At 40.6% G+C, this 21,528-nt stretch overlaps 1 protein-coding gene across 3 annotated transcripts in view; it reads right to left on the reverse strand.

The window, feature by feature from the left end:
• LOC306960153 (uncharacterized protein) overlaps positions 1-21,528 on the reverse strand; it is a 50,148-nt gene that overhangs the window by 20,253 nt on the left and 8,367 nt on the right. For all 3 annotated transcript variants that reach the window (XM_079552511.1, XM_079552510.1, XM_079552509.1), the window contains exon 2: positions 7,394-7,804. In XM_079552511.1, the coding sequence (XP_079408637.1) occupies positions 7,394-7,697 (304 nt within the window). In that variant the 5' untranslated portion in view covers positions 7,698-7,804. The remainder of the gene's footprint in view (positions 1-7,393; positions 7,805-21,528) is intronic.

Consider the following 21,528-nt stretch of genomic DNA (forward strand, 5'->3'; position numbering starts at 1 on the left):
CAATCCATACATTAAAAAGTAGTCATGTGGTAAATGGTCGTGATACAGAGAGGTCTGGCCTGAATGCTGTTGTTGTTTTTTTAATGAATGAAATAAGTAGAGAGGTATGAATACATCCTGGACCCACTGTGTAGGTCTGGAATTGGAGACGAGAGAAGTTGAAGTCGGTATAACAGGACCAGAGGGAGACAAGAAGCTCAATGTTGATCTTCTGAGCCACAGCAGAATGACACAGGACTTAATAACAGCAATAAGCGTCTTAATGACCAAACTTCCAAGTGTTCTGTTTGATAATGACCTAAAAATCACCCGAGGCCGTCGCTGTTAACTTTGTCCTGTGGTGAAGCAGTCAACCCCATTGTATGTTTCCAAAGTCTTTCGGCTCTTTCCTTCCAAGGTCACTCCAGAAAACCATCTGCCTCCTATTGTGCAATGATTTGCATATTAATTTGGTATATGGACCCGTCAGGACACACCCCTCTCCATTTGTCTGAGAATGAGAATGTTCTGCCTTTTAAAATTAATGTTACAAAAAAAAAAAGTTAATCTGACACACATAATATTTTTTTGCACGTGAAGCTTCTCAAAGAGCTGTACAGCAGTCATTGATTATTCACTTTCCACATGGTTAGGATAAGCTAAATGGTTCCCGAAGTGGGGACCTGAGAGGCACAACAGGGGGGCCCTCAAAGCACACAGACAAAACAAGTGCATTGTTTTAAAGGTCTTATATCATGCAAAATCGACTTTTTGGAGCTTTTATCCATGTTGTTGTGCTATTTCCTGATCACCCCCCCCTGCTCCGCCCTCTCCTGGTGAACGAATGACTTGTTCCCTTGTGACGCCATAAAGGAATGGAAGTGCTCGACATCTCTAAGGTAAAGCCTTCTGGCCTGATTTTAATTTGTAAAACAGCTTTTTCATTATTTTTGTCGCAAGAAAGAAATGAAATAAATAAATAGATACAATTTTTTTTTTAAAAAGGCCCTGCAGAGAAAACAAACAGCCCCTGAACGTCTGAAAAGATGTCATGTTTGCACCGAAAGTTGTGAAGAAGGAGCTCTTTCTAACCTACTCTGGACGCCTGTTCTTTTTTCTTGCCTAACGATAATGTCACAGAGAAAAGTGAGTTTGGCTGCTAGAGGTACAGGACTTTATTCAACTCCACAGTGCCCTGGACAGGTGTGGAATTCTTTCCTTTCTTTATTTAAGCTGCCCCCAGTGGCTGGAGTGAGCATTCTTTATTTCTTTAAAGGGGGGTTATTATGCAAAATCGACTTTTTCAAGCTTTACATCATGTTATTATGTCATTCCCTCATGAAAAACATGCCTGAAGTGTTGCCTTGGCACATTCACGTATTTTTGAGTATTCTGTAAATACTCTGATGGCAGCCATTTTAGGGATAGGTTTGCCTGAGTCCTCCTAGGAACGCCCCCACCTCCTGGAGACGCCTCCGAGCTTTCGTCACCAGCCGAGTAACCAACCACTGCCCCTCAGCAGAACCCCCTCCCCACTGATGCCACAGACAGCGTGTGGAGGGGGCGTGTCGGAAAGGGTCAGAGGTTCTTAAAGAGACAGAGGCCTATTTCAAGACATTCACTACAGCCATTTTGAGAGAGCAATTTTATACAAGGCAGTTATTCTAATTTACTGCATTTACAGTTTACATTAACTTTAAAAAGTCATAACTTCGCACAGGAATGGGCTAGAGACTTACTTTTTTTTACATGCTCAGGAATATGTGCTCTACAAGTAAGAGGATTGAATCATCTCGCGGGCCGGATTTAGCTCGCGGGCCGCCTGTTGGAGACCCCTGGACTAAAGTGTTAGTAAGTTACAGCTTTGCTTCGCTTAAAGAAAACATCTGCATTTGCGCTGAAGCTGCTCATGAGTTCAGGTTGCTTTTTCAAAACTCACTGCGGATCATTTATTGAGTCTGGAGAGGAAAAGTACTGAAAATTAGCAAAAAGGTTTTTCGATATCGCCCCCTACCGGAGCTTTTCAGTTGGTACTAAGGAGGCATCGTTTAACCCAGCCAAATACAGTATTAACCATGTGACTAACTCCTTTCCTGGGTCCGCCTAAGGTCCAAAGTGGCTGAAATGGCCTCATCTTTCTGCAGCTGCTCTCCTCTGCCATCGAAAGCCCTCTAAACCTCCGACACATGTTTTGGACTGGCACACATTAATCACACTTGCAGGATTTGGATGTTTTTTTGGACACGTTTCCCACAAATCTTTGCTCTAATTCCTCCACGGGTCCCGGGCGATCACCTGTTTTTGGTAAATAAAGTGCTTATTTCAGCTCTGCCTCTGGTCCGCCCCGCGGCCACACTTACGAAAGAGCAGCTGTGATTATTGTGTAAACCCATAAGAAGATTGCTTGGGTCTGAATGTGCGCGTTATTGGAGCATTAGGCACGTGAGCGCAGCATTTTGTGTCTGCTCCGGGACGAGCATGTGAACGAGAAAGACCAGAGTGATGCAGAGAGAGAGAAGGAGAGTCACATTTGGGAGGAAATTCAAAATAGATTAAAAAAAAAGATTAAACTGAGATTAAAACTGTATTTGATATTAGAACATACTGTAAGGAAACCAAGTTATTTTGCAAAATGTACCTTGTACCATCTTGCAACAGTGGCTAATACACATCTCCATGGTTACAGTAGGTGAAATTACTGTATCTTACACCTCTCTAAGTCCCGCCCACTACCTACAATGTTTACAAACAATGAATGGGATATATATTTGGAGAGCCCATGATGTTGATTGGGTAAAGTTCATAGTTGAACTCACTCTGAAGGACCAGTGGTGGCTATGAGGAATTTAAGGCCGTGCTCAAGTTAAAAAAGTATTTTCTCACACAGCACAAAGGGATTTGATCGAAAATAATGGGACAAAAGTGGGCCGTTACAAGAGAACTGATAGCAACTCCTTTTTTAATGATAAGATGATTTTCATTGAAAGTTTCAAGAAATGGTCTAATATATAAGAAAAGACATCGGCCCAATGCAAGTAACTCACAGCAGTCTGAACAGGGATGCCTAGACTTCCCTAACCAGCGTGTCATGGGTGTTCCCGGGGGCCTCCTCCTACAGGGACATGCCCAGAACAGCTCAGCGTAGAGCCACTGCTCCTTCCTCCTTTGGAAGGAACTCTCTGAGCTCCTCCCGGGTGACTGAGCTCCTCATCCTGTCTCTAAGGGTCTGAACAGCCACACTGTGAAGGAAACTCATTTCAACCAATCTGCAATCATGTCCTTTCGGTCACTACCTCGCTAATGTTTAATTAATTAATATCAGTCAGGCAAAACACAAACATAGGCCTGGAGCCTGAATGTTCCAGGGTGTGACTGAAATGTGCACTGTGAACACTATCTTCATATTCAACTTAATCGAAAGTCACTGAACAAACAGAAGCAAAGCTGACAATCTACACTGCGACCACCATCAACCACTCACACACACTCTTGTTCATTCTGGCCTATTGTACATGTTTTAGTGGTAGGGGAAACCGCAGCACCTAGAGAAAACCTACGGAGAGAACATGCAAACACAGAAAGGCCCCGTCCACCGTTTTTTGCGGTGTGGCACAAGTGCTAACCACTGTCCCACCATGCGTATATATTGTACAGGTGTACAGGTCCGACGCTACAGATTGAAAGATGTATTTAAAGGAAAAGGCCACCGTTTTTACATACTGAGAAATGTTCTGATCTTAGGAGAGGAGGAGAGGCTAAACGCTAACGCCGTCTGTGCTGTGTTTACGTGACTGAGGGCACACGTGAAGACCAGACAGGTACCAATGAACTCGTCTAAGCTAAGGTAAGAACATATCTCAGTATGTAAAAACGGTGGCCTATTTAAAACGAATACAATTGCCCAATATATTGTTGTTGTGCGTAACAGTGGTTCGCAAAGGCAAAACAAATTCCCTTAAGTTTCAAAAGAATTACAGAGTGGCACGAATGAGAAAAACAAAAAGAAGACTTTGATTGAATCTAAAAGTAAACAACTGAACAGATATAATAAAACAAGTATGAAGTATGAATGTAAAACACATGTGGAGATATTGCCTGAATTGTACCAAGGACCAGAGTGGTGCTGAACGTTTATAGTTCTTATAGATAAGAATGAATACATGGAGGAGAGAAAGTCTGACGCTGAAGGTGAAATCATGCAAACTGCAACAGCAAAAGCTCGGACAAAAGGTTGTGTCTTTGAACGCCTCACCAGCTGCCTCCTCTCACCCACATGAGTCTGTTTGACTTTCAGGACCGTAAATATCAACAGCATGCACGAAACAGTCTACCAAGGGCTTTCACGGTGGGAACTGCTGCAAACGTGAACGCAATAACAGAGGATACAGGAGCTCATTGGAGGCTCGATTCCAGCTCCTAGAACTGGCTGTTGTTCTGTCTTCGGACGAGACACTTCTCCCAACACTCGGTGGCTACACTGTGTTTATATGTCTCATCACGTCTCTTCATTAACTGTCACGACTAAATTGATATATAACAATATTCACTAGGGCTGCTCGATTATTGAAAAAAATAAAAATCACGATTATTCAAATGATCATTTGTTGCCTTTAAAAAAAAACTCTTTATTTTATTTATATATTTATTAATCAAAATATTATGCTGAATATTTTCTGTTTTCTGAACAGTCATTTAAAGAACAAATGATTTCAAGTTTGCCTCGATTAAGGAGAGGTCTCTGTTTCACACCTGCCCCCTGCTGGCCAGCCCTCACACCTGCACAAGTAAACTGAGCAGCGCGGCCTGATGACATCATCACACAGCGCCGTTTTTATGTCCGGCAAAATGCAAAGGGAAAATAATCCCAGCGCCATGAAATAATGCAAGTCTGCTTTGCAAAAAATAATAACAATATTTTTTTTTTAAATTAAAAAAATGTGGATAAAAAAAAAAAAAAATAGATTATGCTAATTTGTAATCGTTTAGTGTAATAATCAAAAATGTAATCAAATTTAGATTAATTGCACAGCCCTAATATTCACCATTTTATTTTTATTTTGACAATGCAATACAAGCTGCCAGCCGTCTGCCATGGTCAAAGCAAGTACTATGAATGTACATATACAGTAAATTACTATTTGTATATTGTTGGTACATAATAATAATTGGTGTTCTCTTGGCTAGTTCCAGGAAAAATACAAGAATTGAAAATGCTGAGTTTTTCAATCTTAATATAAATGAGAAACAAATTAAAATGAAAACAAACACATAGTAACTTGAAATTGAGTTAAATCATCTCATGCTGACCCACTCGTCACACCACCCTGGAGTATTTTGGGCCTAATGAGCATATGAGATCTGTACTCTGAAGAACATATGGTCTAGTAGTTCACTTTTACTCCTCTACGGTGGTAATTGGACCAGCTGCTGTGCACTAACTCTGCTCAGTGCCAGGTCGAACACCATACCTCTCCTTTCCTCATCCACATAAGCCACTCTGTAATGAAGGCAAACTACAAGATAAACTGAACGTTGCCAAATGTAACATGAGCCAAGCACAATACGAGAACTGACCCTCACCATTTTCTCATTAAACCAGGAACAAACAATGTTGACTATGAAGGCAAATAATGTATAAAGCAGAAATAAACTAGTTTGCTAAGTCTCAAATGTCCACATAACGTAGAATGCACATAACAGAATCCTTTAAGATGCAATATGCCACTTTAAAAAAAAGACAAAGAAAAAAAGAAAGTTGATATTTGTGTGTATTCAACCTTGTAGTGACCCCGTGATTATATGAGTGGTCAGCATGGCGCTTTCACTTTCCATCACAGTGGTCTCTAAAATGCTCCAAGATCAATTGTTTTGTAGTTTTCTTGTTTTCAGCAGAGAAAACCTTCAAAACAATTGATCCTGGAGCGTCCTGGAGATCACTGTGATGGAAAGTAAAAGCGCCATGCTGACCGCTCATACAGCCGCTCGGTCACTACAAGGTTAAATACACACAAACCTCAACATTTTTTTCCACATTAAAAGTTTCACAATGACATGAGGGTCAAAACAAAAAAGATAAATGTATAATCGATAATTATTTGGTTCCAATTCCCATGTGCGGGACGGCAGTACAGCGGTGAACGCTCGTGCTTCACGGCTAGAAGGTCTGGGTTCGATTCCCACCTGGACGGGGCCTTTCTGTGTGCAGTTTGCATGTTCTCCCCGTGTCTGCGTCGGTTTCCTCCGGGTGCTCTGGTTTCCCCTACCACTAAAAACATGTACAATAGGCCAAGATGAATGAGAGTGTGTTTGAGAGTGCACATGGGGGACAATGGATGGAAACGATCCGGTTGTTTACATGCATGAGACCTTTGTATGTTCATTAACATGCACTGTCCCCACCAAATAAAACAACAAGTAAAGAAAAATAAATATCCAAAACTACCTCACTGAATAATTTAGTAGTAAATAAGTGCTTTATTTGTCGTTGTATAAGCGTAGTGTTCAGGTGTGAGTCCTGTGGGTCAACTTGACCAGCATGTTTTTGGAGGTCGGGGAAACTGTAGCACCTGGAGGAACCTGGCCCGGCTGCCCTCTGTCTCCTCTGAAATGGTGCACTGCCTCCTGGGTTTGTCCCTGTTTCAGAGCGTGGTGTCCTGCACTGGTCATCTCCACCTCCTCCTTCCTCTTCCTCCTGCACCTCAACAATCTTTCACCATCTTAGCAGTTAATCCGTTTTATTCTCCTGTAAACGCCTACTAGCAACCTAGCAGTCTACAATAGAAGGCACATGTGGCTTGGCTGTGAGTCTCGCCCGGATATCTCCTCGTTTGTCCCTTTTTGTTTCCTGTAGCTCCTCCACAGTGCTGCAGGACGGTGTGGGGGCTCTTGGTGCATCTTCAGTGTAAAGTGCAGACTGTCTTTTTTACTTTTCTTTTTTTTTGGGTGGGTTTGGGGTACTGTACACTAAATATCACGTAGGCGGTTATGAATGATATGACATTATACTTCTCGTCAGCATACTGAGAAGGAAAATCACACCCACGCAAATGTCAAGAGTCTGTATCAAGTGTATGCTGCCTGTCCAACAGAAAAGGGTATTATTATTGTAATTAGTCGACTGCAAAACTATCCACACGGAGATGCAACCCATGTGTTCTTGCCACATTCAAAACATGAAGATTAGGCCCTAATTGACCACCTGTACGGCAACACGACAAGGACAAACCTGTTTCCTTGCACCTGCACGCCACCGCCTACTGTTCTGCAATGTGGCTTTTCAGTGGGACAAAATATGCTGCACAAAACTTTGCACAATTGCTTTGGATTCTTCATTGAAATGTTGCTGTAAAAAGTATCGCGAGGTACAAGCAACTATGAGCAACCATAACTAAACATACTTTCTCAAGCCTAGTACCTGTGTAGTTCTTGGGGGTCCCGCCTCGCGTCACCACCTCCACCTCTCCCTCCGTCGGCCCGTCAGTGGGACCCTCGGTCAGGGTCTCTGTCTGCAGGTCGGGCTGGAGCTGCACCGTGGTCCCCGTCCAGTCCTCGTTCAGCAGCAGAGTGGCCGTGGTCACCCTGGGGTCTTCCTGGACAATTCCCTCCTGCTTCACGGTAGATCCACTCACCGCTGCGAGCGCCCACAGCAGGAGAATCGCGCTCCTCCAACACGGGGGTTCGACTCCTTCCTGTCCCTTCTTGGGAGACGTTTGCGCCATGCTCAAAAGTTTCAAGTCGATTTTTACAACGCCATGCCTTTGCAGGGGGAGTTGGCTATTCCTTCAGTGCGGAAAGATAGATCCGAATAGGTCGTGCCGTCATGTTGCTGCAAAGAGAAACAGCAGTGTTAGTAAGTGCTTGCGTGAGAGGCTAAAACATAGTGGTTCTGTTTGCAGCTTTGGTTTAGCGTTTCCCTCTCTCTCTCTCTCTCTCCTCCCTCGATTGCCCTCTTGCTTGCTCATTTCTCCTCTCTCTCTCTCTCTCTCTCTCTCTCTCTCCTCTCTTATCTCCAGCTGAGCTCTTACGTAATACTGAGCTGGGCTAAGTCTGTATATTCCTATTGCCCCTCTCTGCTGACTCCACTGGCTGCTCTACTGGACTGGCATGTGCCGGTTGAAATAAGTTCACCAAGAAAACAACAATCACATGGATATATCGTTGGATCAGAACAACGCACGGTTCATGCACGAGGCAGCGAGTCCAATTTCATACTTTTTAATGCCATTATAAAGCCCAAATACTATATTTGAATGCAACAGAGGAATGGCGTTCAAAAGCAAAAATGTACGATTCACGATATTCAGGATTTATTTCAGTTGGAGCAAGAAATATACAACTCTTTGGAAGAGAGGGAGTTTTGGAAAGAAATCTCTGATGCAATTGGATTCACAAACCTGCCACATTCACCTCATGGCTGATAGTCATTTTATCTGACCAACATCAAGCACATCGTTTTGAATATCGTCTCCACTTTTGGACAAATTTATGAGACGGTCGTTTGACCTTCATATGTGCTGAGAGTGCAGACTGTTTGTGATTGTTTTTGTTTCATATGACTAGGTCCTGGTATATAGTCCTGAGATATTAACCATAAACCAAGTTGAAAAGTCGCTTTTTGGCGGCTAGAATTATTATGCAAATTGTATTTCAGTGCCATAAAGGCAAAACTAAATATTTTTACAGTAAAACTCATGGATGGTTTTGTGTCTCAGGGCTCTTTGAATCACTGACATCAATCTCAGACGCCTGGGATGAGTAGTTGTCAGGTTATGCCCAGTTAAGGGAAAAACTACTGAAAAAGGACGTTCACCATGATTAAGCAGACCATAATTTTCAAGCAATATGGGAAAGAAAAAGGATCTCTGCTGATGAAAAGCGTGAAATAGTTGAATGCCTTCGACTAGGTATGAAAACCTTCGATATTTCACGAAAGATGAAGCGTAGCGTATCTTATTGTTGAGAGATTTGTGGCTGATTCAGAGCACACACGGGTTTGTGCAGATAAAGGCACAATAAGGACGGTTTCTACCAGACAAATACATCAGATTAATAGAACAGCTGCTACAAAACAGAAAACATGTATTTGTAGCTGCTTGTGCAAGGCATAGGACCCTCCTGAGGCTTACAGTTGTGCATGAACCTTCTATACTACCTCCCCTAAACTGTTCATTGAATGCTGATGAGCAGAAACAGCTGCAGTAATGGTGAACGTCCTTTTTCAGTAGTTTTTCCCTTAACTAATAATATTTTTTTGTTACCTTTATAGTATGGCACTGAAATACAATTTGTATAATAATTCTTATAGTGTAGTTACAACAGTAGATTTCCTACCTGCTCATTTTAAATAATAGGCAGTTCAGAATGTTGTGATGTCATATGAACGCAACCTATGATGGCAACTTCTCCTTAAGATTAATGGTGGATGCTACAGCAATTGCTACATGCATACATACAAATAATACCGGGCAATTGTGGTGGTGGTGCACTGGTCTGGACAAAGGTCTGAGAATCAAAACTTCCGAGCTACTACTCGATACTATCAGTGAGTCCATGGGCAAGACACTTCACTTCAGTATTCCATGTGTGGTAAAAACGTGACCATGTTCCTTCTGGTGTTGTTCGGTGCCACAGGTGTGTGAGGTGTGATCGCTCGCGTGGATACTCTCCGCATCACTCTCTGTACTCTGATGAATTATAAATGTATTTGGACCAGAAATAGAGGAAATAGAGAGAAAAGCAAAGTGTGGACAGGACTGACGCCACAAGATCTAGTCGCGTGATAAACAAGGTGGATCAGTAAAACAAGAAGACACGTGGCGGTGAGGACCAAAGGAGGCACCAGAATTAGTTTTACATTACTGATGATGACCTTTAGGTAGATCGTATAGAGATTTATAATGCAGCACAAAATATTATGATCTATTATCAGAGGAATGCCCAACATGCTCAAGTAGGAGTAAAAGTTAGTCATCCTAATCAAGCAAAAGAAAAATAAATCTTTCGACAGCTGCCCACTCAAACCTTGTTTTTTAATGCAACACACAGCATCACAGATACATCCGTACATCCTCTTCTTCTTGTGTGTGCTGTGTGTGCCTGCCTGTGTGTATATGTGGGGGCGCATCGTGTAGTTTAATGGCCTCGTCGTTGTTTCTATCGTCTCTGTCATCACCATTGCATCATTGTTGTTTTAGCAGAATTAATAATAACAAAAAAAAAGAAAAGATTTTTTTTTTTTAAGTTGATTACATCTGGTCTGGGCTATTGTTTTTTCTTGCCGTGGGTGAGGACATCTAATTTGTAGCTTTTTAAATATAAGAATGGGGTAGGAGTTTATAAGATGTTTTTCTTCATCCTACTCCTGTTCTTCTTCTCATGGAATGTGTTATTGTTTTGATTGCTGGATTGTTGTGGTGGTATTTTATGTTGCACTACCGTGAAAAAAAGAAGAAATAAATGAATATGAATATGTGGGATTTTTGCTCTATTAGTTAGGGACTATGACAAATAAAGGAGGAAAAAAAAAAACTACAAATGTTGCTATTTATAAAGAAACACTGTCATAAAATTAAACATTGTCAAGATAAAACACAATTTCTGTTTTATGTTTTTCAAATGGTCGTTTTACGGATTTATATTGTGATTGACACATTTCTGCTCAAACATTTGTTCTGCCATGTCAATCTGTAATAAAAATCGAATCGAACTTGATTCTTTAGATGCCAGTGTTGTAGTGGTAATGAAAATAAAGCTAGAGACTTTAAATAAAAAATATGTTCCATTTCAGGGCGAAGAATGACACATCCATGTCAACTTGAAGCTTTACATTAGCTCATTTTACAGTGTGTTGCATAAGTATGGCCCCCCTTTAACGTTTTGACATTTAGCCAAACTATGGACCATAAACATGCATATATTTAATTGAAATTTTATATGAAAGACATTAAGTGTCACACTTAGATTTTTTTTTTATAAATAAAAACTGAAAAGTGTATGAGCAGTTCATCCTAGATCATCATAGGCTTCTTGGTAACAGCTCTGGTCAGTGATGTCCTTGTTCGGTCAGTAAGTTTAGGAGGACGGCCGGGTCTTGGTAGGTTTGCACTGATGCCAGACTCTTTCCATTCCTGGATGGTGTATTTAACTGAACTTTGTGAAATGTTTTTATAACCTAACCCAGCTTTATACTTCTTAATAACTTTATCCAGGGCCTGTCTGGTGTGTTCTTCATGATGCTTCTGCTCCACAAAAGTCTCTTCACAGACCTCTGAGAGACCATCACAGAGCAGCTGTATTTGAACTGACATTATTACACACAGGTAGACTGTTTAGTCATTGGGTCAACATGTGATCATTCAGAAATCATTAAGCAACTTCTGAAGGCAATTGAAAAGAAAAAACATGTATGAATTTCATTTCACTTCACGGTTGTGTGTCACTTAGTGTGTGTCTTTCACATAAAATTTCAATTAAATATATTTATGTTTATGGTCCATAGTATGGCAAATGTCGAAAAGTTAAAGGGGGCCCATACTTATGCAACCCACTGTAAATTAACAGCATTTTTTTAGGTATTGAAACTTTTATCCATACTCAAGTACTTCAAAAGGTTACTCACAACCTTTTGAGTGAATGGATATTAGAATAAAAAGTAAGTCTCCCTCTTTATGCCTTGCTTGTTGTGAAGTTTCCTTTTAAAAATGACTGCACTGCACAAACATCGGAGCTCCTCTTTTGAGGCTGGTGCACAAATGTAAACGCTAAAGCAGGGTAAACGTTTATTTAAACTGGGCCAATGAATATTTGATGCGAGAGAATCTGCTCTTAGTGATAATGTCTTTTTGAATTAACAACAGCCGGTCTAAATATACAGTTACCCACTACTGAAGGCCACGCGCACAGTGCAAATAAGATTAATAACAGATGCAATCCATTCACACTTCATATAGGTGTGATTAGGATGAACTAAGGCCTGTGTCAAATGAAGGGCGTCATATAGAGCTTAGTGTAGTTGTTATTATATTTGTATGGGAGAGTAATAGCCTAAACAATAATGCAGTATCTTTATTTTTTCTTTTAAATTCAAATAAAATGTATGGTGATTGAAGACAGCATCAAATCTTGTATTTGTTTTTGGTGGTTTGCTAACGTGGTGTCCTGATGCTCCTGGAAAATAGGTTCAAGCAATCGCAATGAGAGATTAAAATTGTTTCTCTATTACAGGATTTTTATTTTATACTTGTCCTGGTCTTCATGTGTCGTTGAGCCAAAGATGAATGAAAACAGTTCAGTTCTATTATATTATTATTATCAGTTATCAGCTATTAGTATCCTTAATATTATCATCCGTCTAGTAGTTGTGTTTCGTTAACAGCAAAGATGGTGTGAGGTAAGACACATGAATGCATAATGTTGTGGGGGGTATCTTTGCAAATGGCCAGTGTAACTATATGCAGCTCATAAATAAATTAGCACCACATTAAACAAATCGGGGTCTACACTCTGGAGTATTGAGCACAAACGAGTGCAGTTATAGTTTATCATGTGGAGGCTTCTGTTCCTTTTCTTGCTCAGATACACTGGTAAAAGAGTCACGTGTGTTTCAGAACCTGTTTGTGGTGGATTTGTGCTTTTTTTTTTAAATAAGCTCCCACGGGGACAGGGTATTTTCTCAGCAGCAAAACAATCTGTTGATGATTTCAATATATACAAAAATCTAATATTGGTAGTTTATTTAAAGGTGCATGTAGGACGCTCAAGGATCAATTGTTTTTTAAGGTTTCTGGTGGGTTTTCACACCTGATTGAACTGTCTCCATGGTTAAGTATACAATCCATTGAGAAAACATAGACACAGACGGATCTCTGATCTCTGGAATCGCCCATATATGATCATTTTTGAAAACAGTTCAAGGGGAATTCAACAAACACTGAATTATGAATATAATTCTGAATATAGTTTTCGACTAAATAAAAATACAAAGACATGGAGAGGAGAAATGTGGTCCAACAGCCCATAAATACATTAAAAAAACGGGGAATGCTAACAAGATGCTACATGCTAGCACCGTGTTATTGCTATGACTGCTTTTTTCACTTCTACAGAACAATCTGCTGTGAGAAAATATCCATATGGGCCCGATTTACACTGGACTTTATTTGTATGTGATAAATAAGTTCATATTCCACCAGAAAATGGCTAAAAATAGTGAAAAATTGTGTTTCTATTTCCCCTCTCGGCGAAGCCACACCCCCTTTTATGACGAGATGCCGTCTGAATCTGTACCAGAAATCCTAAAGAACTTAATACAAATTTGATCATGAAGCATCTTAGAGGCCACTGGGATGGTAAACGGTATCAACTTAGAGGTGACACTCGGAAAATTAGAATATCGTTCAAAAGTACATTTATTTCTGTAATTCAACTTAAAATGTGAAACTGTAACAGACTCATTATGCAAAGTGAGATATGTCGAGCGTTTGTTTGTTATAATTTTGATGATTATTGCTTACAGTCCATTTTCTAAATATTCTAATTTTATGAGATTTTCTATTTGGGGTTTTTACAAGCTGAGCCAAAATCAAAATTATAAATAAATAATAAAAAAGAAATCCACGCAGTAATCTTCACTTTACTGTGCGGATGCCAAACTACTCCTGTTATTATTACGCCTTACAACATAGTCCCCCCTTTTATCCGCTTAGAAAATCCGCATTGTTTAATTTTGTGTAATTATACTTTGTAGTGGAACACTTCACGTAACCATATTTAAATAGGGAAAACGTGGAAGAGCTTGGTAGCTTCTATCTTGACCTGTTTTGGAGCTATAGAGGAGAGGGGGAGAGGCTAAATGCTAACACCGTCTGCGCTGTGTTTACGTGACTGAAGGCACGGGTGAAGATCAGACAGGTCCTAAAGAACTCGTCAAAGCTAAGGTAAGAACATATCTCAGTATGTAAAAACGGTGGCTTATTCCTTTAAAGCACTCTCATTCTGACATCGATGTACGCACGCACTTTAGCCAAGGTGGGTGAAGTGTCTTACCAAAGGACACAGCAGTGTGCACCTGCAGGAGCCGGGACCCGCTCTACCATCTACCATCTGTGCTAAGGTAACCACTCATTCAGCCACTGGGTCACTGAAAGGTCAAATACACTCATATCAACCTTCTTGTTTTTTTTTTTTTACATAAACAGCTGCATAGTGAACCTTTAATTTATGAATTGAAATCGAATAGCAAAGTAAACCGTAAATATATACCAGATTCTTTTTATAAACCAGATTTTTCTAATTCGTTTTCAGGTTTTCCCGGGTTGTTTGCATGGTAATGCTGGGCGTCCCAGCCTGAATCGCTTGCGTACCCCTGGCTTAGCTGCTGCTCTTCCCCACGTGCAGTGCTTTTGTTTGTGACTCTTATCTGCTGTAATACTTTCTGATGTGGAAGTTGCAGCACATTAACCACAGTTATATAAGACAGCTCTGAGTCACTGCTCACTCACTGCAGCTGTAGGCTCACTGTGATCGCACACTCTGAATGTGCTTTTACGCTGATAATAGACGATTGTGTGAATTTTGTCGGGAATTTTTAACCTATAATCTCTTTGACTTCTAGATAACAACCCTAATGTCAAATATTGCAACTAATTAGCAAACAACAAATATATTGGCTCTATAAAGGTAACACTGTAGTTCGAAAATGTCTATGATCCAGTTCTTTACAGGGTCATAGGTGGCTGTCAGTGTGAATCCATCTTTCAATGACTGTGATGTAGAAGTAAGTTAATACGTTAAAGGGACTATACGGAGTTTAAAAATGTTAAAATTATGTATTTTCCTCCCCCTACATGTTCCAGCAATGTCCTAAGGCAGGGATAGGCAACGTCAGCCCTCCAGCACAGAACCTCTGGCCCCCAAGATGATTTTGAGAAATATTATTATGCAAATTAGAGATCAAATACCTGTTAAAGTAGTCTAAAATGCAGGGAAAGAGTGTCAGTATTTTAAAAATGTCATGTCAAAACATCCTGCTCGGTCATATAATGTTAAACAGTGATTCTCTACCGGTGTGTCAGGACCCAAAAGTGGGTCACGGAACCATTTTCAATTTGTCGCGAGTCTATAGGGAACTTTTATTCAATATTTTCCATCTGAAACTGCATGGAAACACTAAATGTGTAAATCTGTTATAATGAATGTTATTATGTTGTTTTGATCATAATTTCAGTCTTAAAGGGAAATCTACTGCTTGTTCAAAAAAACGTGTGTGGAATATACTATATATACCTAATTTTTATACGAAATATGACAAAATACAGTTTTATTTCGGTCCTCGGCTGGTCATCCGAGGGTAATGGTGGGTCCCAAAGCCCGGCCACTTGGGAACCACTGATGTAAAACACTGGCATTTGCAGAAACTAGTTCTTTACTTAAGGCTACAATGTTGAGGTTCGGCCCTTGGATGTTTTGGCAATGATGCAAATCGGCCTCCACGATGCAAACTTGCCTCCCCTGTCCTAATGTGTAGAATGAGCTCAGACCTGTTCACCACAGCTGCTGCTAAAATCCTGCACTGTCACTCAAAAAGGTGTTAATTTGGATCCAAAGTACCGTCATGCACGAGCTTAATATAGAAGGTGCAGTTACATGTATGACCTGAGGTGGCAGTAGTGTATATAAAATGGCCAACTTGCATCTAGCCCCCAGATCAGTCCTACATTTTGACTCTATAATAGCAAGGCACAAGAGCGAGAAGACGTTTCTGAACAGTTTCTGAAGCAAAACGTCCTCAACTCAACCAGCTCAGTCCATACGATGATATTTGAACATCTCTGCGACTCCAAATCTTGAGTAAGTTTTACAGTCAGCAGCACCTAGAATTAACCCTATGAGACATGCCCTGACAATGGAAGAACATGCAAACTCCACAAAGGCCCACACAGTCCAGGAATCTAAAACATGGACGTTCTTTCTGTGATGACGTAGCATTATATGGAAACAACCAAAACTAAACCACACGTTGATTTAGCATGCCATCATTCCCTCACAACCAGGAACAGGCCACCGTTTTTCCATACTGAGATATGTTCATACCTGAGTTTAGACGAGTTGATACGTACCTGTCTGGTCTGTGTGCGTGCTCGTGGAAGAGCGTGGTCGCTTCAAACTTCACCCCCCGTTTGGAGCCATAGGGATATGCTGGGAGAGACCAAATGCTAACAACATCTTTGGTCGTTTTGCATGACTGATCGCACAAAGACCACACAGGTACGTATTAACTCGTCAAAGCTCAGGTAAGAGCATATCTCAGTATGTAAAAACAGTGGCCTGTTCCTTTAACAATGTCTATTCTTTGCTTTACTTTTATTGATACTTCACCACACTGTGTTTCTCCTGGACTGGTAGGTTTATGTGCTGACATCAGAGCAGAGGTCGAGGAGGGGATTGTGAGGCCAGGGTTGGGTTGGGCTCATCTCTTGGACAGATGGAACTAATCCACTTGGGACTCTCCATACCCCTCACCTCCACTCTCCTTCAGTCCTTCAGCTGTGGAGGACAACAGTGGAGGAGGCATATAAGGAACAACAATGTAAATATTAAGATAGCACTCACTGCCATAAAAGGTGCGATCCGTGGCTCTAAGATGAAGATGTGCAGCAGACTGTGGGAAACTGCTGCTCTCCCAGAGATGTTGATACATGCTCTTGTAAAGTAGCTGCTTTGTTTCCCCTGTGTACTTCTCACTGCACTCTTCCCTACACTGAATTGAATACACTACACTGCTCTGTTTGTGGCTTTTGCACAAATCTTTTCTCCAGATGTTGACTGGCTTGTAATTTTGGGCTGTCTAGAAAATTCTCAATAGTTTTACTTTTTAAACTGAATGAGGAATAGCCACACCCTTTCTCGTGGGCTCTCTTCCCAGTTTGTCCTGTTTTTTTGTTGTTGTTTTTTTACTCTTTTTAGTAGTTTTAGCAAGTATAGTTTAGATGCCAGTGTTGTAGTGGTAATGACGGTAAAGCTTTGGGCTTTTAACTCCTTAAAGGAATAGGCCACCGTTTCTACATACTGAGATATGTTCTTACCTAACCTTAGTCGAGTTAATATATCCCCGTCTGGTCTTTGTCCGTGCGCTCTGTCACGCAAACGGAGCACATACGCAGCCTCTCCCACATGTCACATAGCTCCAAAAAAGCTCACGATAGAAGCTACCAAGCTCTTCCACGTGTTCCCTATTTAAATAAAGTTATGTGAAGTGTTTTCATGCGAAGTATATTTACACAGAAATGTAGCATGTCGATTTTATAAGCAGATAAAAAGGGGGACTATATTGTGAGGCGTAATGATACGAGGAGCAAAACGTCCACGCAGTAACTCCTAAAGACTTCCCCCGCTCACTTCCGTCAATAGAAGCTGCGTGACTTGTAGAGAGCTAGCAGAGAACAGTTGAAGAAGCGTCGATAACTTGTGAACAATGCCTTTTACGTGCATCGTGCCGGGCTGTGATAACAAGCAGAAAGTATATAGTGTAGTAATGTTTCACAGATTTCCAACTCACCCCGGACGACGACGCAGGACTCAGGACCTCGACCATGAGGTAGGAATGCGCAGCACTTTCCGAAAATATATTTTCTGCTTGTTGTAAAAGGCTCTGTACAAGTCACGCAGCTTCTATTGATGGAAGTGAGCGGAGGAAGTCTTTAGGAGTTACTGCACGGACGTTTTGCTCCTCGTATCATTACGCCTCACAATATAGTACCCCTATTTATCTGCTTATAAAATCGACATGTTACATTTCTGTGTAAATATACTTCGCATGAAAACACTTCACGTAACTTTATTTAAATAGGGAACACGTGGAAGAGCTTGGTAGCTTCTATCGTGAGCATTTTTGGAGCTATATGACATGTGGGAGAGGCTGCGTATGTGCTCCGTTTGCGTGACAGAGCGCACGGACAAAGACCAGACGGGGATATATTAACTCGACTAAGGTTAGGTAAGAACATATCTCAGTATGTGAAAACGGTGGCCTATTCCTTTAACTCCCACCTGAACTGAGCACATTTTCTCCAGTTTGGCTTTACCCCAGTCCAAAAGCTTCTGGAAAAAAGCTGTGAAAAAGCAACAAAACTGAGACGAAAACAATGATGGAACTGTGACAAAAAAGTGACGAAAAATGGATGAAAAAGTGGCAAAAATGTCACAAAAATGTCACAAGAAATTGACAAGAAATTGACAAAAAATTTACAAAAAAAATACAAAAATTTGACAAAAATTTGACAAAATGTGACAAAAAATGACAAAAAAAATGTGACAAAATGTGACAAAAAAATTACAAAAAAATTGACAAAAAAAGGAAAAAAAGACAAAAATGTTACAAAAAATGACAAAAAAGTGACAAAAAAGTGATAACGTGAAGAAAAAGATCCTCTCGGTTCAGGCGGGAGTTAAGAGGTTAATAGGAGATATGTTCCATTTTAGAAAGGAGAATGGGACACATGTCATACTGAAAGCCCATAGCCACTAAATTTGACACTGACCAATTGTGACAGCAAGTGAAAGGAATAAACTGAGCAAATGCCTCCGAGAGGAGGAAAAACTTTTGTGTGAACCAAATCATGCCCAGCTAAAGCTTCAATGTGATAAAAAAAGTCAGTTTGAGAAAGTCCTGCTCAGATTTAACGACCTCCTGCTGTAATCTGTTCATTTAGGAACCACGCAGTGAGACAGATTAAAAACAAGGAGTCAGACAGATAAACCCAAAGTCCAAACCAAGATCCAACTCAGGACTTAAGTTGGGACTGTAGGTTTAGACCCCCACAGACTCTCCACAGGATCTGTCTCCACTCTGCGCCAGAACCAAGGAGTGATTAGTCCAACAGCCAGGTCACACAGAGGACAGTAAAGTGCAAAACGCACACAATGAATTTAATAGTGCACAACATCCTCAAAATAACTCAATTTGTCTGTCTGAGGCAAGCATTTTACATATAGCAGGGACTACCTTAAAACTGCATCAGTAGAGAAAGAAAGACTTAAAGAGACACTGCGTAACATTTTGGGCTATACTGTTGCCTTCAGTACAAAACCAGCTCAACACAGAAAATGCCATTACTGCAGTGGGTTGTCAAAGAATGGATTTGGATGAGAACTTAAAATGTTTAAATCTCAAATTCTGCTGACTTTAGTTGACGCTTCCATAGAGACGAGCTGCAGACGTACCCACTCCCAGTAAAGCCCTTCCTGTGAGCTGAGCCGCTCGCAGCAAAGGCACATGTTTTTTATTTGTACATTTATGAGGTAATTTTCAATGATGGAAATATCTGTCATAAAATAAATGCTTGTATTTCAATTTTAGTCTTTGGGTAAAATTCTACACTGTGTGGCTTTAATTAATATGGGCCATCAGCTCCTCCAACAACAAGTCACCATTCACTCACACATCACTCACTCACCTTCAAGGAGGAATGGCTATAATTCGCCTTTTAACAACAAGTATATATTGTTTTGTCCTGATTAATGGTTAAAGCCACGGTGTGCAACATTTTACCCAATTAACAGAATAAAATACAGAATTAATTTAATCTATTAATATCAGAGAAAATTCTAAAGAACAAAGCTGTGAACAGTGTGAGGCTCACCGCTCCTAAGACCTGACTTGTAACATTGGAGCCGGACAGAGAAGGAAAGACATTCAAGCTTTGATGCTTTTCATCACACAGTGAGTAAAGCTAAGGAAGGATTACGAGTCTGAGTCCAGAGCAGTGTGACTTTGTTTATGTCTCGTATACTGTTTGTGCATGTGCCGCTGGACGTGAAGGCTGCAGTGCAATCCTAATCCGAAGTCATGAGGGCAGTTTAATCAGGGACAACGTTTTGATTTAAATTTCAAGACATAGCTTTAGCACTAATCCAGAGGAAATTACCATCTCCGTGTAGGGAATTACAGATTTTACAGTATGTATGGAAAATAAATGCGCCATGCAGTTGTGGCACATGTCTGGACAAAGTTTAGCCCTTTTCAGCTGCATTTTAAAGCAGTACTAAGTAACTCTTGCCCCTAGAGGCCATAAGCGCAACTGCAGGTGTCGTAGCAAGTTGCGATTTTTTAATTTATTAATTGTCTTGGAGAATAAATACTCGCTGTCAGAAAAGATGAAGGGAGAGAGGGACATTGTGCATCCAATTATACAATGGAAATCATTTTTTTCACTCAAACTTGGCTGTAAATACTGTTTAAAGTGACGCTAGCCCGCAGTTAGCTTTGCCCGTTAGCACGTTAGCTTCTTCTTCGTGATTCGATTAGTGTGTATTGGTGGCTCCGGTCCGGTGGCAGTCAAGTTGCAAGCATGGTTTTCTGGCCAGAGACACCAGGGGGAGATGAAAGACCCTCCAATCATCCCATAAACACTTATATTACCCCCACAGGGACCACAAAAATGATTTATTAAGGTAAACACGTTACTTAGTACTGCTTTAAAGGAACAGGCCACAGTTTTTCCATTCTGAGGTATGTTCTACCTGAGCTTAGACGAGTGGATGCGAACCTGTCTGGTCGTTGTGCGTGCACTCAGTCACGCAAAACAACCAAAGATATGTTGTTAGCATTTGGCCTCTCCCAGTGTATTCCTATAGCTCCAAACGGGGGTGAAGTTGGAAGCGACCACGCTCTTCCACGGGCACAAAGACCAGACAGGTACGTATCAACTTGTCTAAGCTCAGGTAAGAACATCTGGTGGCCTGTTCCTTTAAGTCAATCCACATATTCCTGTAATTTTTTAGGGATTTTTGTACTGAATATACAAACAAGAGAGTGAATGAATGAGAATAAAAAAGGGAACGTCCTGGTTTAGGAAAATGTGTATAAAGTAATATAATAACAGTATTGGATTTGTGCATTAGTAGAAAGAAGACTGTGGTAAATATTGAAACCAAACACAGGGTGCTTTTTTCACTGTTTTGGGAGTTTCTTTCCTGCCTGACTGACCAGACCCACTTCTTTTCTGCACAGAACAAAGTACTTATCTGTGTTGAATGGACAGTGAGGTAAAGCCAGGTCTATACTCACAAAAACTGTAACAATGATTGTGTATCCAACAGAAATAAATGCAGAAACTCACAATGTGAACAAACAGCTCCATCTACTGGATCTGAGCTGTCATTACAGCTCATTCACTGGTAAGAAAAATAAGTATATTCACAATGACTACATTTTCTGTCTTTTCAATAAATCGAATACTTGAAATGTGTATATAATGAGTGAGTGCATATTCATCTCCATTTTTTAATTTATGTTAAGGAATTAAAGAACGGAATAATCTCCCGACTGAATGAAGAAATGTAACACACTACACTTAGTCAGACCCGTCAGCACTGACATTGGGACGCTCTTCTGATCTTGTAAAAGTACTAGCAGTATGTACTGGGATTATTTCTGATACTATGTACAATTATGGCCTGTAGAGGGCAGCACTCTGCCTGAATTGAAAGTGTTTTAATGTTTGAATGTGTTGTGAATAGGGAATATGAAGGACTGATGTAAAGTGAAATGCA

The sequence above is a fragment of the Gobius niger genome, assembly GCF_951799975.1.
Source record: "Gobius niger genome assembly, chromosome: 2".
Lineage (NCBI taxonomy): Eukaryota > Metazoa > Chordata > Actinopteri > Gobiiformes > Gobiidae > Gobius > Gobius niger.